Genomic DNA, 14682 nt, shown 5'->3' on the forward strand with positions numbered 1-14682 from the left:
GACGAGTCAGAGTTTATTTTTGGGCATTGTTGGATTGTATCTATTGGGCCTTGCTAAAATCCAAAAATATCTTGAATTAGAATATAACTGCTAAGAAATATGCTAATGTGTTTTCACAATATAATCAAATCTCTCCTAACCAGTCCTCTTAATAAAATTACAAAATAACACAGACTCAAAATTAAAAAAAACAACAACTGATAATTCAATTTTTCAGTGAAGCATTTCTGCTGCACGTCAACTGTTACAGTGACCAAGGAGGTACTGCTGCCACTGTGTCAAACTGGCCTGATGTCAACAAAGAAAATGATATCTAACTGACTTACGAAGGTGATAAGCTGATGGACTCTACGTCTGTGAAATATATTTCAATGTGAATCACCTTTCTCCTTCTGAATGATACATTACAGTAACCCAAATCCACATTGACATTACAGAGCACTGTAATCCATGACGAAACATTTAAACAAAAACAAAACAAATCATTTTCAAAGTAAGTTCACTATTTGAATGCAAAACAGTGTCCCGACTGCAGCCAGAGCAGGAGGGTGTGTTTGTGCTCACTGCCTCACTTGCCACCGGTAGTTCGTGCCAATGTGTAAACCCTGCCCAGATATCCCCACAAGCCTGTGTGAAATGTGACACAGCCCTGGGTTCTCCTTTAAGGCATGCCTTTTCTGTATGTGTGCATTACATTGTGTGTAACACAGTGCATTACACATCCATGTAACGATTGAATAAATTATGAAGGGGTCAATAAAAAAACCCACACACATTAAATTAGAACAGTCTCAACTGTGTGTGTCAAGTGTGTGTCTGTGTGTGTCTGTGTCTGTGTGTGTGTGTGTGTGAGTGTGTGTGTGTATGTGTGGGGTCAGGCCTCCATTTTTACCAGGACGGCTGCAGCAGCTGTCCACTGGTATGCCAGAGGGAGCGTCACAGTGGTGATACAGGGGTTCAGAAGTGAACCAAAGCGACTCTGTGCAGTTTGATCGGGGAAGGTTTTCTCTCGCTGTCTTCAGCCCGTCCCGGACCTGCAGCCCCACCATGGCGGATCAGTACCAATTCAACGCCAACGAGGAGAAGGTTGTGAAGGACAGCCACACCAAGGAGATTGATCTCATTAACAGGGATCCCAAGCTGATCAATGAGGACGTGGTGAAGGTTTGTGCGGCATGGAGGCTCCACCCGGTCACAGAGAAGATTGAGAACATATAGGTCTTTGAAACTTAAGGAGAGAATAAATAAAGTAGTAGGACAAAAAGACAGGGATACAGGTTATCATACTGTCTGGGAGATCCCTAAATAGAGCAAGAGCTATTCCTGTTGCTTGTGCAGAACCAAAAGTTTATTTTGGGAATGGGGTAAAAGAGTGTGAAACTGATACACAGTGCCGCTGTGATTTATTTAGGTTTGACAACTGTTTGTCCTGGGATTGTTGCCGTGGTAATGTTACAAAATATTTCACTCAGGACTGCGTGCACATTTAGATTATATTTAGTTGACTAGATAGGATTCCTGTAAACATCGTCAATGATGATTGTAAATCAAGTTATGACCAGAGCATAACTTCAGTGTCTACAGACTTAGTTTAGAAATGATTTATATGTCTACTCACGGCTGTTTTAAAGTGAAAGGTTGTTAAATCTTAATCCCAATGGTCTGGTCCAGTGGGTAGTTTAGCATTTAGATTTTAATCTGGTCATTTTCTACAAACACAAACCATTAATACATTATTATCAATTAGTCAAGGAATCTCATCTTACCATCTTTTGGTGACCATGCCTCTATTTTCTAAAGAACACTTCTTCTTTTGCTGAATTTGACAACAGCAATCCCCCGAGAGCTGAAAGTGGCCGGATCTTGCAGATGAAATATAAAACAGTGCATGTCCAACCATTCATTCAAAGGATGATCTCAGGCGGCTATCTCTACGAGAAAAAGACAGTGACTTGTTACTTCCCATACTGATCGCATCAGTGGTCTGGAAGAAAGGAAAGACATTTAGATGTGCAGTGCAGCCAGCTGTCTTGGTGTCATGTCAGAATATTTAACATTCATAGATGATTCTCAATTTACAAGTTGAAAGTGATATTCCAAAGAAGCAGGTAACATGAAAGCTGAAAACTGAACCATTGCACAGTTCTGTTGTTGTATTTTACATGAGGTGAACTTTGGTTACTAAGAAATGTGTTGGGCTAGAGCTCTTACAATGATTTGGATCCAGCATTAAAAGCCACTTCTCAACTTTTTTTGTAATTTTTTATTTCTGTGTGTGACACATAATTGGCTTCTCTGCCTAATTTGGACACTCTGCAGCTTTCACAAGCTTAATCTTAATACTTAACATTTTCATGTGCGCATTACTCAGAGCCCACAGAGGACTGAAGGAGGGAAATTGATAAAAGTGGTGTGCACTCAGGGATGTGTAGTAATCAACGTCTCTTTTAAATTTCCTATTAGGTGGACTTTGAGGATGTCATTGCAGAGCCTGACGGTACACACAGCCTGGATGGGGTGTGGAAGCTCAGCTACACCACCTTCACCGTGTCCAAGTACTGGTGCTACCGCATCTTGTCAGCTGTCTTTGGTATCCCTGTTGCTCTGCTCTGGGGCTTCCTGTTTGCGTGCATCTCCTTCTGCCACATTTGGGCCGTGGTTCCCTGCATCAAGAGCTGTCTGATTGAGTCGCAATGCATCAGCCGTATCTACTCTCTCTGCATCCAGACCTTCTGTGATCCCTTCTTCGAAGCCCTGGGAAAGATCTTCAGTAGTGTGCGCATTGTAATGCGCAAAGAAGTCTAAAAACTCACACAGTAGCGTTTTTAGTATGATCGGATGAAGTATGGTATCTTTTTATACACCTAGGCTCAGCCCTGACACCTTGCTCACTCCCCGATACTCCTCCCTTTATAACATGCTGTTCCCCACCCACCCATCCTCATTCGCTGTCCTGGCATGCCCGGTGAGCCTTTCGCCGCTAGAAGCTCTGTGACAGCTGCAGCGGCGGCGTGGTTCTGTGACAGCTCTGGCCCTCCTGGAGGGCGCACTGCTCTTCACTGAGGGAGAAGAGGACTGCCTGCCATGATGAGGATATGTCTGCGCTCAGTTATTTGTATCACATAAGCCAAAGACAGCTACTCAATCACAACAAATTAAATGGACTCTGTAACACTGCTGCGCCTGTGGACAATGCTGTCTGTATGCATTACAGTACATTTGGTCATTCTTAAAAGTTCTATTGATGCTGTATGTTGCTGTGTCTGTTAACTTTATTTTGATGGAATTGGATTTGACCTTAATGTTTGTAACCTTATTTGAAAATCTCTGAAAAAACCAAAGGAATTGGAATTTTTTCTCAAGAAAATTATTTCATAATTTGTCATGACTCCAGTTTGTGTTGACTGTGTTGATGAAAGAAATATGTATTTAACCCTCGTATGGTGTTCATTTTTTTGTTACTCAGCAAGTGCTGTGGGTCTGTTGGACCCGCTGTATTTTGGGGTTTTTAATTCAACACAATCAAACAATTTTATATTCAAATAAAAAACAGATGTTTTCTTCATCCCAATTAGAAGCAATATAAACAGCAAATATGGTTAATAATTTAATTCAGGTACACAATTTTGACGCTTTTATTAACATGGGTCCAGTGGACCCACACACCCTATATGTAATACAAATGTGTTTGTGTGTGTGTGTGTGTGTGTGTGTGTGTGTGTGTGTGTGTGTGCGTGTGCGTGTGCGCGTGTGCGTGTGTGTGTGTGTGTGTGACAGTTACAACTGATGGAACTGTCACTATAACATGTGTGTTGCACCACTGGTTCAGTGCATGATTGAAAGTATATTACGTGTTATTTTAGTTAATTCTGAGAGGCTTAAGAAATACATTTTTAAGAGTCACCAAACATGTTAACTGTGTTTCAGTGATATTTTGATCTAGTTGAGGAGACCTGGGAACTGTGACCCACTAGAGGCCGCTGTTGTGTTTTTCATTTACTTATCTTTCGTGTCTGAGATCCATTATTGATGATTCAGTGTCACCACCACACCCTTCTTTGTTCATTACTGCAGAGTGTTTCTGTCTGACTCTTGTCCTTTACTATGCTAGAAAATGCACAGTTCTAATGCATATGAGCAGAAAGCATTGAGCTGATAAATTATCTGTTTTAACCAGTGTAATTAAGGAGATACAGTGATTGATTGATTTCCCAAAATTTACAAAGGTAAATTATGTGCATGAAAATACAACCAATTTTTAATCATTGTTCTCTCTCTCTCTCTCTCTCTCTCTCTCTCTCTCTCTCTCTCTCACTCTCTCTCTCTCTCTCTCTCTCTCTCTCTCTCTCTCTCTCTCTCTCTCTCTCTCTCTCTCTCTCTATATATATATATATATATATATATATATATATATATATTACATACCATACTTCACAAATTTCCCTCCACGCTTATTGGCATCTCAAGAAATGGAAAAAACAATACTAAGAACCTTAGATCATGAAGTTCCAGGCAAAGACACTCTGTTCAGCGCCTCTGCCACTTGTGCACCTTTAAACCATTTATATTCTACATATTCTATATTCTACATCTTTTCTCCTAATATTTGCCACTAGTGCATGATTATATCATGCAAAAGTCACTGCTATGGATAGTTAATTGGCACAGTATCTATATTGTCACTTCCTGTGCGATATTGCGCAACATCATGCAACAATTGTTGCCCCGAGATACCTCCAGAAATATCAGTAACTTTAGTTCACTTCAGTCTCCACATATCAACCCAAGAATTCATTTATTGGGCTAAGGCTGAACAGGACGTTTAAAGTTTCAATGTGCTAGCAGAATTTTGCAGGAACTCAGTGACGTTATTAATTTGCATGGACAAACATCCCTCTTGAACTTTCCCTGCAACCTTGCCAGGGGTTTCAGGAGGCAATAGGAGCTCTAATGATCATGAGCGTAAATAACAGAGTACTACTTTTGCTCTTGATTTATTTTTAATTTTATACTTTACCAGTGACAGCCATGACATCTCACATCTAACAATATCTCAAGTAACAGTTTACATGTATGCACTCATTCAAATGTAAGAAAGTGAACAATGTGGTACACATTATGTAAGTATATCAACAAGTGAGCAATTTCATCATAACACAGACAAACAGGATCCATAAGCTTTGCTGGTGACAACAACTGAATCAATAATGTTGGCCACGGTTGAAAGTGCTTTAAACATATTGGCTTTTCTTGATTTTCTCTGTACATCTCAAATAGGAATAGTGTAAAAACAAAGAAACACAAAGGTGATTGCTGAGCTTCATCCATTATCATGTTGTACGTCTTCGAGAATAAAATACCATACCCTTAATAATGTTCTGTACATCTTTCTATTTCATAATTCCATATCTATGTTACAATGCAAGGTATGTAAAACAAAACAAATATGTGTGTTATTTTTTTCCCCCTTCAGTGCTTTAACACAAGCGCCAAGGTGGGAGGTAACTGAAGGAGTTGGAGTTGAGCTGCTGGATAATTTATGGGCGACAGCATTGGTGAAAGGCATGTGTGAGGCTGGAGAAGACACTGCAAGGGAGGACGAGTGCTTATGTGGTGGAAGTCTGTGTGATGCTCCTCTGACTGCTCGTGCTTTTAATAACGAAGGTTGAGGAGTTGCTCTTGTGACTGGAGTCAAAGTCACGCTCGCAGCTGCACTGGGATGACTTGAGGTAGCGAGAGGAGCAGCAAAGAAAGTTTTGCCTAAGATCCTGGAACAGATGCCCAGCGAAGCACATGTAGATCCAGGGGTTACAGCAGCTGTTGAGGCTGGCCAGCAGCATGGAGATGATGAAGGGCATCGCTGCAGAAGATGAGAGAGGAAAGTTACTGTGTCGTAACAACAAAAATTAACTTGCAGCTTTTTGAGAAGGTTTTCATTGAAATACGTAACGTGTTCGTGACTGACTATCTACTGCTATTCTCATCCTTATTCACCAGTTCTACGCACATATTTTGTTTTATTTGTGAATTCATAACGTTGAATTTACAACGGTTATCCATGATAGAGATGTGGTTATAAAATATTCGATGGATTGCCCACAATTTGAAAAAAATATCCATGCATCCCAAATATTGAACTTTGATACATTTGGCGATTATCTGACTTTTCATCTAGCACCACCATGAGGTTGACGTTGGTGTTTTTTGAACCAAATAAAATAACTGCTTTTGAGCGATGGCTTTGCAAGCTGCGATTTAAGAATGAATTGTAGCAATTTGGGTAATTCCATCCTTTAAATCTAGAAAATCAGGTCAACTTTGGTTAATGATCAAGATTTAAACAATGAATAATTATAGCGATTTTACCTGCAGCCTCAACTTTGTGTTTAGATGTAATTAGCAAATATTAGCATATTCTACACCTAATACGATCTATTTAAAAAATGAAGCAATAAATGCTCTTAATAAAAGAATCGGTCATAATCAACTGTTTACCTCCGAGAAAGATGAAATCATTTACATCTATATACAGGTAACTGACTCTCAGTGTGTCCACTTATTACATGTGTTGTATATATGTAAAGTGTGTGGTGCTGCTACTTTGACAACAAATTTCCCCTTGGGGATTAATAACGTATCTATCTATCTATCTATCTATCTATCTATCTATCTATCTATCTATCTATCTATCTATCTATCTATCTATCTATCTATCTATCTATCTATCTATCTATCTATCTATCTATCACTCCTTTCTGAACTCTCACTGTCTAAAGTATAATGGTTAACATGTAACATTACCAGCTAAATATGAGCATGCTGACGTTAGCTTACCATGCTAACACACAGTAGATTCAAGTTTACGGAGCAGCAGACATGAAAATGGCAAATACTATTTTGCCATTTTCTTCCAATGTAGAATCAGTGAAGGTATAAGTTATAACTCTATTGAGTATAGCTGGTGGGATTCTCACAGAGGAAAGTGTTTCTTAATACTTGTAGCTGTAGAGAAGGGAGAGGCAGAAATGGGTTCATAAGCAACCCAAGGACCCAACCCAACGGATGACATTTTTGCTCGTCAACTTCACTATCCAACTGACATTTGGCAAATGAGGTTTGGATTAATTTAATTGGTTTGTATCCCATATTTAACCTCCTCTTGGTGATTGTTAATCGGTTTGTGCTCCTGCTATTCTCATGTCGTCTCTAATGACAATCCCTAAGCTCCAACAGAATTGCTCACTGAAAATAATCTCTCTGAGGTCAAGAAAGTCAGGTGACTAATCAGAATGGATCATCAGCCATTTAGAGTTTGATTTTTAAAACTGAAATGTGAGTTAAAATAACTGCGGATCATTAAATTACCCTTCTACTATTGTGTCATACTTTTATAATATACTTTTGTGTAAGCACTGCGTTATAATATTTCAGATGTGAACAAATAGAAATGGCAGAAAAAAACAACTATATTTTAAACCAAAAAGAAAAGGCCAATTTATGAAACATCCCACAATCTCTGCAACCATAACACATATTAATTTAGTGGTTGACATTACACAATTGTACATCAAACATACTGAGCCATGCATCAACCTGCTCTATAATGCTGCTGACATGGATGGAGGAATACACTTCTTTGGAGACGGTGCAAAAGACCAACTAACAAGCAATCTTATCAGGGCAGATGAGAGCAGAGCCTGGATGTAATTTGAATAATAATGGGACTATCACGCAAAGGTCTTAACTGAATTAGCTCACGGTGTCTTTCACAAGAGAAGAAAGAATCACTCAACAAATGCGAGGCAGAATCTGAACAATCCTCCCCATGGGTGGCGCATCTGTCTGACTGTCAGAGCTGATGCTGGGCATCCCCACGAGACTCTTCAGCAAGTCTTTAACAAGAACACTTTGTGCTAATTTGTGTTCCTTTAAGGTAAACAAGCATTGTACTAATCTCCTTTTTATTTTTGCATTCAGCGATAATAATGATTAAATTGCTTTGAGAAGCATTGTTATACATATGACAATGACTTGCTTTTCTCATGCCAATAATGTAAAGACATTATAACGCCAATAATGTAAAGACATTATAACGCCAATACTGTGAAGACTTTAACGCCAATAATGTGAAGACATTATACAGATTGTGAAAAGTAACATTTGGAGATTGAACACTTGGCTTCGTGTCCATCAAGCACTTAATGCTAATGGCTAACACACACAGAGTGCGATGTGAGTCAGCATCTGAGGTCAGCAGGAGGTGATGTTTGTGTAGATTCTTTCGGGACCTTGTGTCAGGGTTTGACCTTATGTTTCTGTCCTTTACATAATGAAATATGTCTGGCTTTTCAATATGAAATCACAGATGCTACTGATGTCATAAAGCTAAGAGGAAGGCGTCAATCACAAATCCAAAGATCATATCGATAAGCCTGATGTGCTAAAAAGAGTAAAGTTATTCAGTGAACGCTGCAGGGTGCTTCACAGTAAAGCCTTTTAGGGATAAAGCAATTTGTCTCTTTGTTTCTTCATCTACAAAAACATGAATTGGTTGCTTTGGATAAGAGCGTCAGCTAAATGAAATGTAATGTAATTGGTTTGATGCAGACATTGCATCAAAGGGTTAAAATGTTATACAGTGGGTGTGCTCCGCTGGTTGAGAGTGATGAAAAAAACTAAGATATACTTTTTCATTTAACTCTTGACCGAAAAGCCAAAAACCAATAACAAATAACCATATTTTTGTGTCATAGAATTAATGAATAATTTACTGCATAACACATCCTTACTTTGGGACCAGGGTAGAGAACGTGTCAGCATGCTACTCGTACTTCCTGCTGAGAATGGCCTTTCAAAGTCAGATGGCGACCTTTAATAATCCTCCACTGTAAAAACGTCAAATTGTTTGACGGTAAAAATGTAAAAGATTATTATATATTATTATATTTTTAATAATGGCACCAATCATTTACAAATATGCTGAGACAATACTTATATGGGATGGCCCGGTAATATCATAATCTTTGTTTGAGATTAGCTGCTATCTAAATATTTGCTAAACTTAAGCAATGTTTCCACAGTTATAAAGAATAATGAGTTGCTTCATGTTCCTCACCGGCTGCTATTTTTTTTTTTTACTTCAACACAAACTGTCAAAAACAACAACTACAAATTAATAACACATTATTATAATCTATTTATTGTTTTCCCTTCCAAATTAACAACATGAACTACAATTAACTACAACTACAAAATTGTATTGAATAGTCTGGTGTTTTCTGAAACTGGCTTGTTTACATCATGAGTGGTTGAGTTTGCAACGTATAGATTCTTCCCATAGTACGCCTTTCATGCTGTGTGATCTCGGCTCACTTTGCTCACTCTAATGGACACTTTATCTGCACTTCAGCCTATCTTTTGTACACAAACACTGTCACGTGTATCTGCCAATTCTGGCCTTTCTGAGCACTGTTCACGTGGAGGACAGCCATCAGCCTCCTCCCTGCACTGAACAATGCTCTGCAACAGAACATGTATTGATCACTTTCCTTTTCATTCACAGGCTGGAGCACTTTTGCTGTCATTTTTCATAAAACTGTGAGGTGCAGCATCAGAGCAAAATCAACCTTTTCAGTGTTGAAGAATGGGATGACAGCTTAGTGTATTGTGCAACTGTTTAACCCCAACGTGTAAAGAGCTGGTGTGAACAACGCAGCTTGAGGAGAATGACACACAATCATTCAGCTGGGAAAACAAAACCAAAGGCCCCTCCGTCAGGTTGCTCTCTAGTCATTAAGAAATGGGTCTTATTTCAGCGGGTGTACAGTTTATTTAATTAATTGGTTTTTTTTGCCTGTGGAAATACAAACGCAGTAAAAGTGAAAAGGGATGGAAACTACTGAGAAAAAACAAATGTGTATCGTTTTGAAGAGATGCACACATATTATTATGTATAGTCTTCATATTAATAGCTCTAAAAAAAATGTAGTCATCATGTTTATGGTTTAGAAATGCCATTACAACTAATTAAAGACCATTTTATATCAAACGCATCTTCACTTTCCACAACAATATTACTTAAATTTGGATTTTGACTTGCTTTATCTAATGTAATTAAAGTATGTACGGAACAGAGGCACAATACAAACGTACATTGAGGTGACATAGAGCACTATCTGTTGTTAAATGGGTGTGTCCATTACCAGTTGATCGATGGACATAGGGAGCACATACATAAAATGGTTGCTTAGTGTCCTATTGTGGTTAAATGTCAACGACGCACTTCAACGTGCCCCACAGGTGCAAATAAAAGCTGCATGGCGCGTGTTGGCGCACACTAATTTGATTAATGATTATTCGTCAGTCGGTCTGTGCAGCGTGAGGTCAGAGGAAAATTCTGTATACAGATTTGGCACTTTAACGGCATGTGACTAAGACTGTTTTTCATACCACACAATAAACGAGCCATTGGCATATCAGAAAAAAAAATATTGGTCTGTATTTAGAAATAATGATGTAACCAAACTGCATGAGAACACATTACTGGTTGTCTTTAAGACAGATTACTATTGCAATGTCCAATTTTTTCATTCAAATTGCTAAATGTTAGAAACGCTCATGGGCGTAAGCATGTCCAAGTCACTTGTTATTTTAACAGACCTTTGAAGTCAATCATTGTTAAGTGCTTCAGTCACTTAACACTTTCATCAGCCCTGCACCCTGCTGCGATACATTTACCCAAACAGAACCCAGCAATGAGTCAGCACGTAACCCTGGTGCCAGACCCACCTCATTGAGGAAAACAGATTAAATCCATTTTAAACTGGTGTTTATGTTGTCTCAGTTTGTTCCCACTTGATAAGCAAGCCATGGCACCCTCGTGCGTAAAGACCACGGATGAGCACAGCAGGAGGGATGCGGCAGGTATCAATGAAGTGTCAATTAATTTCCACTGTATCGCCATATTGTCCAACACATGTGCAAAATAGTATAAAAAGATGTGTAATGGGTGTAAGTGTTTCAGATGCATAATGACATATTGGCGCGCACTCGGTTTGATTTTCGACTTTAAACTGTAACCTACCCTCACGGGGCGCTGCTGGATCCCACGCAGACCACATCTGAACAGAGAAGAAAGGGGTCCAGCACACGATATAAGCCACGACGATTACAAAAGTCATCTTCACTGTAGTTATCTTCGCCTTGGAGATGAGCTTGACGCTGCTCACGCGGGCCAGTGTGTTGCATTTGGAGGTCTTGGGCGTCAGGCTTATACACTGCTCGCGCCTCGTTTTCAGTCTAAAGTTTTGCCATATTTTGAAGCTTATCAACCCGTAGCAAATGCTCAGTATCGCAACTGGAATGATGTATATAGTGAGACTGATCCATGTGATGTAGGCTTTGGCTCCCCAAGGCTTCATGAAGTCGCCCCAGCAGTCATACACTCCTGATCCGGCCGAGCCAACCTCGATCAAGGAGAAAATGAACATCTGCGGGATGCTGAGGATCAGACTCAGGACCCATGAACATACAACATAGAAACGGTCTTTTCTCCTGTGCAGCGAACGAAGAGGCTGACAAATGGCCAAACACCTGTCGACAGACATCAAAACTAGCATGTAAGTAGAGGCAAACATTCCGACGACCTGTAGGTATTTCACCAACCTGCACAAAATGTCCGGTCCATAGAACCGAAATGTAATGTCCCAGATAAGTTGAGGGAGAACTTGAAATATTGCCACAACGAGATCGGCGATGCTCAGGTGCTTCATGAAGTAATACATGCGAGACGGGCTGTGCTTGGTGGTGTGGATGGCCAGCAGGACGCACAGGTTCCCCGTCAGCGCCAAAAACAGCACCAGTGCGAGAACGGCCACCTCGACCTTTGCCACTTCTTCATTCCGCTTTAGAGGGTTTGTCTGATTCAACCAACCGGTGTTGTTAACGACACTCGAGTTTCGCCAGGATTCGTTAAATTGCCAAAAGTCACTTTCATTTGAAATACTCTCCATCGTGTCCTCTGCAGATGCGTCAGGGTGGTGCAGTCATGAAACCGCTGAAACAGTGGAAAAGTCTTCCTTGTGTCCGCACAGGTGTTCAGACGAAGAGTGAGGAGGAATGATGAGGCTCAAAACTTATCACTAAAAACTGAAGACGCTTGAAAGTATTTCCTCCAATATGAAATATGTGACCAAATGTGGGTGCCAAAGTCAGTAAAAATCAAGGTGCAGATACCTCCAATACGGACCTTCAAGACTGTAAAACTAGGGTCTAAAACACATGAATAGGACACCTCACTGCATGAGCAATTCTCCAAAACCCGAATCCGAAGAATTAGGATGTATGTCAAGAAAAACCAAATCGATATGTTTACTTTAAAAATCAAAACGAAACTCCTAAAATTTAAACATTACAAGAAAAAGTGCAGCAGAAATGGAAAGCTCCAACATCATCACTGGTATGAACGGGAATGAGCAGCAGCACAGCGCTCAAGCTGCTGTTATATCTGCACCCGGTTCAGTAAGAACAGGAAACAGTCTTTCCTATCACCGCCACAAGGGGGCGGTGTGAGCCATTCATCACCACCAGTCATGCTCTGCAGCTCGGAGCCCCAACCCCCTTCAGATCATGAACCCCCGCTGTGCCGAGGGCTCTATAAGTAAACAGCTATTTAATATACACGCGCTCATTCATAACCTCCTACCGAGGGAGCATTTGTTAGCGACGTCCTGGATGCAAACTGAGTTTCTCTTTCGTGTTTTTCAGGAGAGGCACTGTACAGAAAGCTCCTATGTTCTCACACACGGCACTGTCAACATAATGTGTATTTTATTGTCTGTATCAGAAGACATCTTCGACTACATGAGTCAGATGTTAAAAAAATACAAAAAATTACATCAATACCAGCTTATTTTATAATGATTGTTTTCATTAATGTCAGAGACCGCCTCTGAGTGACGACTGATTGTCATCAGATTATTGTAAAAAAACAAAAAAAACAAAAAAACAAACGATTATCTTCATAAACATGAGGAAAAACTCACACAGACGCTGTTAAATTCTACTGCGGTGTTGCGCTGTTAATGTCCATGTGCGAGATTCCAACGATCCCTCTGAACACACATTTCTTCTTTCTTCCCACGTGTTACCAAATGAATTGCTGCTTTGGATTCGGGATTTAAATATGTTGGGTAAATGAAGGTGAATCATTTTTATTTGTATTACTTATCATTATTATTACTAAATTGATGATGTTGATTTGCCATAATCACCCAATAATTCTAACAACACATAAACCCAGATACATGAATATAGAAAGCATAATGTTGACATGTCTTTGTAAATGATTTAAATGACAGATGAGAGAGTGTGACGGGAAGTAAGATCATATCAAAAACTACAGAAGTAGGATGTGTATTAATCTCCATTTAATCTCCATTAATACTAATACTAATTGTCTGTCATGCTGCTGTCTGAATTCTGTTTTTTTGTGTGTCTCTTCTGTTATGGTAGAGATGCATAATACACAGCATAATGAAACCAAACACTTTGTACTAAGTTAAACACTGAACACATGTTGTTGAAAATTGAAGAAAATGCTGGATTATATGATTTCTTAAACAAAGTGACACCAATACAAACAATCAGAAGTACTGAAAAGTGGGATTTGTCCACTGTGCAACTCTTTAAATTTCCATAGTTGCAAAGGCCACCGGTTCTTCTCTATTCCCACACCAGAGAGTTACTCCCCCTTTTTGTGGCTTTGGGTTTCGGAAAAATTGCCGAAGATGATTATGAACATTGAAGATGACTTACTGCTGACTGGTAGATGATTTACTGCTGACTGGAAATTAAACGGACAAGGAAAAATGAATAATGATGCATTAAATCGCCTGCTGTGACTTTGGGTTGAAAACATTTAATGACCTCACTTCCTTTTTTTTGTGATCTAATTTAAATGAGCCAGCATGTGAGGAATGAATGTGGATATATTATGAATGCAACTATAAAAAGTGCATTCACATCAATGAAACAAAGTTGGCACTGAAAATCAGAAAGTTTCATCAAGCTAGAACATTGCTACCGCTCACCAGAAATTAATTAATGGATAGATGAGTCCATTTTGTAGAAGTTGTGGAATAAAATAATGTATTTTTCATGGTTTTAGGACCAAAACCATAAGAGACCGTCAGTGCTGCGAAACTTGCAGGGAGCTTTGTCAGAGAAGGTTCTCAGGGATTTGATTACATGGTAAGACTGAAGCCAAGTCATCTTTGTGTCAGGAGTTTGGACCTAATGTGTTGTGATTGTATGATGGAAGATGTACACAATGTGCAAGATGTTATTGTTAATAATATGCTGTGTCCCATTTTCAGGTGCTGGATCCACCAAAGTCTGCAGTTCAAGGTTAAATGTCAAGGTCTGTCCCATTTCAAAGCTTCCTTAAAAGTAGCCGAGACATACTGTACTGTCCGACTTTGGAGAGCACAACCTGTGCAATGCTTGCTTTGCAGCCTTAAGTATAAAGATCCACATGCTGCTACGATTAATGAAACACCTAATGTTCTCCATCAACTCGTAAAGTCCATAATTATTAGATGACCACGTCACGTTTATCAGGAATTCAAGCTCAGGTGCTGAGTAAATGCAAAAATACTGGTAATTACAGGAACAAACAAGGAA

At 39.5% G+C, this 14682-nt stretch overlaps 2 protein-coding genes across 2 annotated transcripts; one reads left to right on the forward strand and one right to left on the reverse strand.

The window, feature by feature from the left end:
* The first annotated feature begins 814 nt into the window (after positions 1 to 814).
* Positions 815 to 4186, forward strand: cav3 (caveolin 3). The gene is made up of 2 exons (XM_068593944.1): positions 815 to 1164; positions 2464 to 4186. Exons 1-2 carry the CDS (start codon positions 1048 to 1050, stop codon positions 2803 to 2805), a joined length of 459 nt encoding a protein of 152 aa, XP_068450045.1. The 5' UTR covers positions 815 to 1047; the 3' UTR covers positions 2806 to 4186.
* Positions 4187 to 5514: 1328 nt separating this feature from the next.
* On the reverse strand, positions 5515 to 12411 carry oxtra (oxytocin receptor a). The gene is made up of 2 exons (XM_068593943.1): positions 11084 to 12411; positions 5515 to 5860 (listed from the first exon to the last, which is right to left on the reverse strand). The coding sequence occupies exons 1-2, from the start codon at positions 12009 to 12011 to the stop codon at positions 5607 to 5609; spliced, it is 1182 nt and encodes a 393-aa protein (XP_068450044.1). The 5' UTR covers positions 12012 to 12411; the 3' UTR covers positions 5515 to 5606.
* Positions 12412 to 14682: the final 2271 nt, after the last annotated feature.

This window comes from Clinocottus analis, unplaced genomic scaffold (assembly GCF_023055335.1).
Source record: "Clinocottus analis isolate CAN_PGR_092001 unplaced genomic scaffold, fCliAna1.0.p SCAF_3, whole genome shotgun sequence".
Lineage (NCBI taxonomy): Eukaryota > Metazoa > Chordata > Actinopteri > Perciformes > Cottidae > Clinocottus > Clinocottus analis.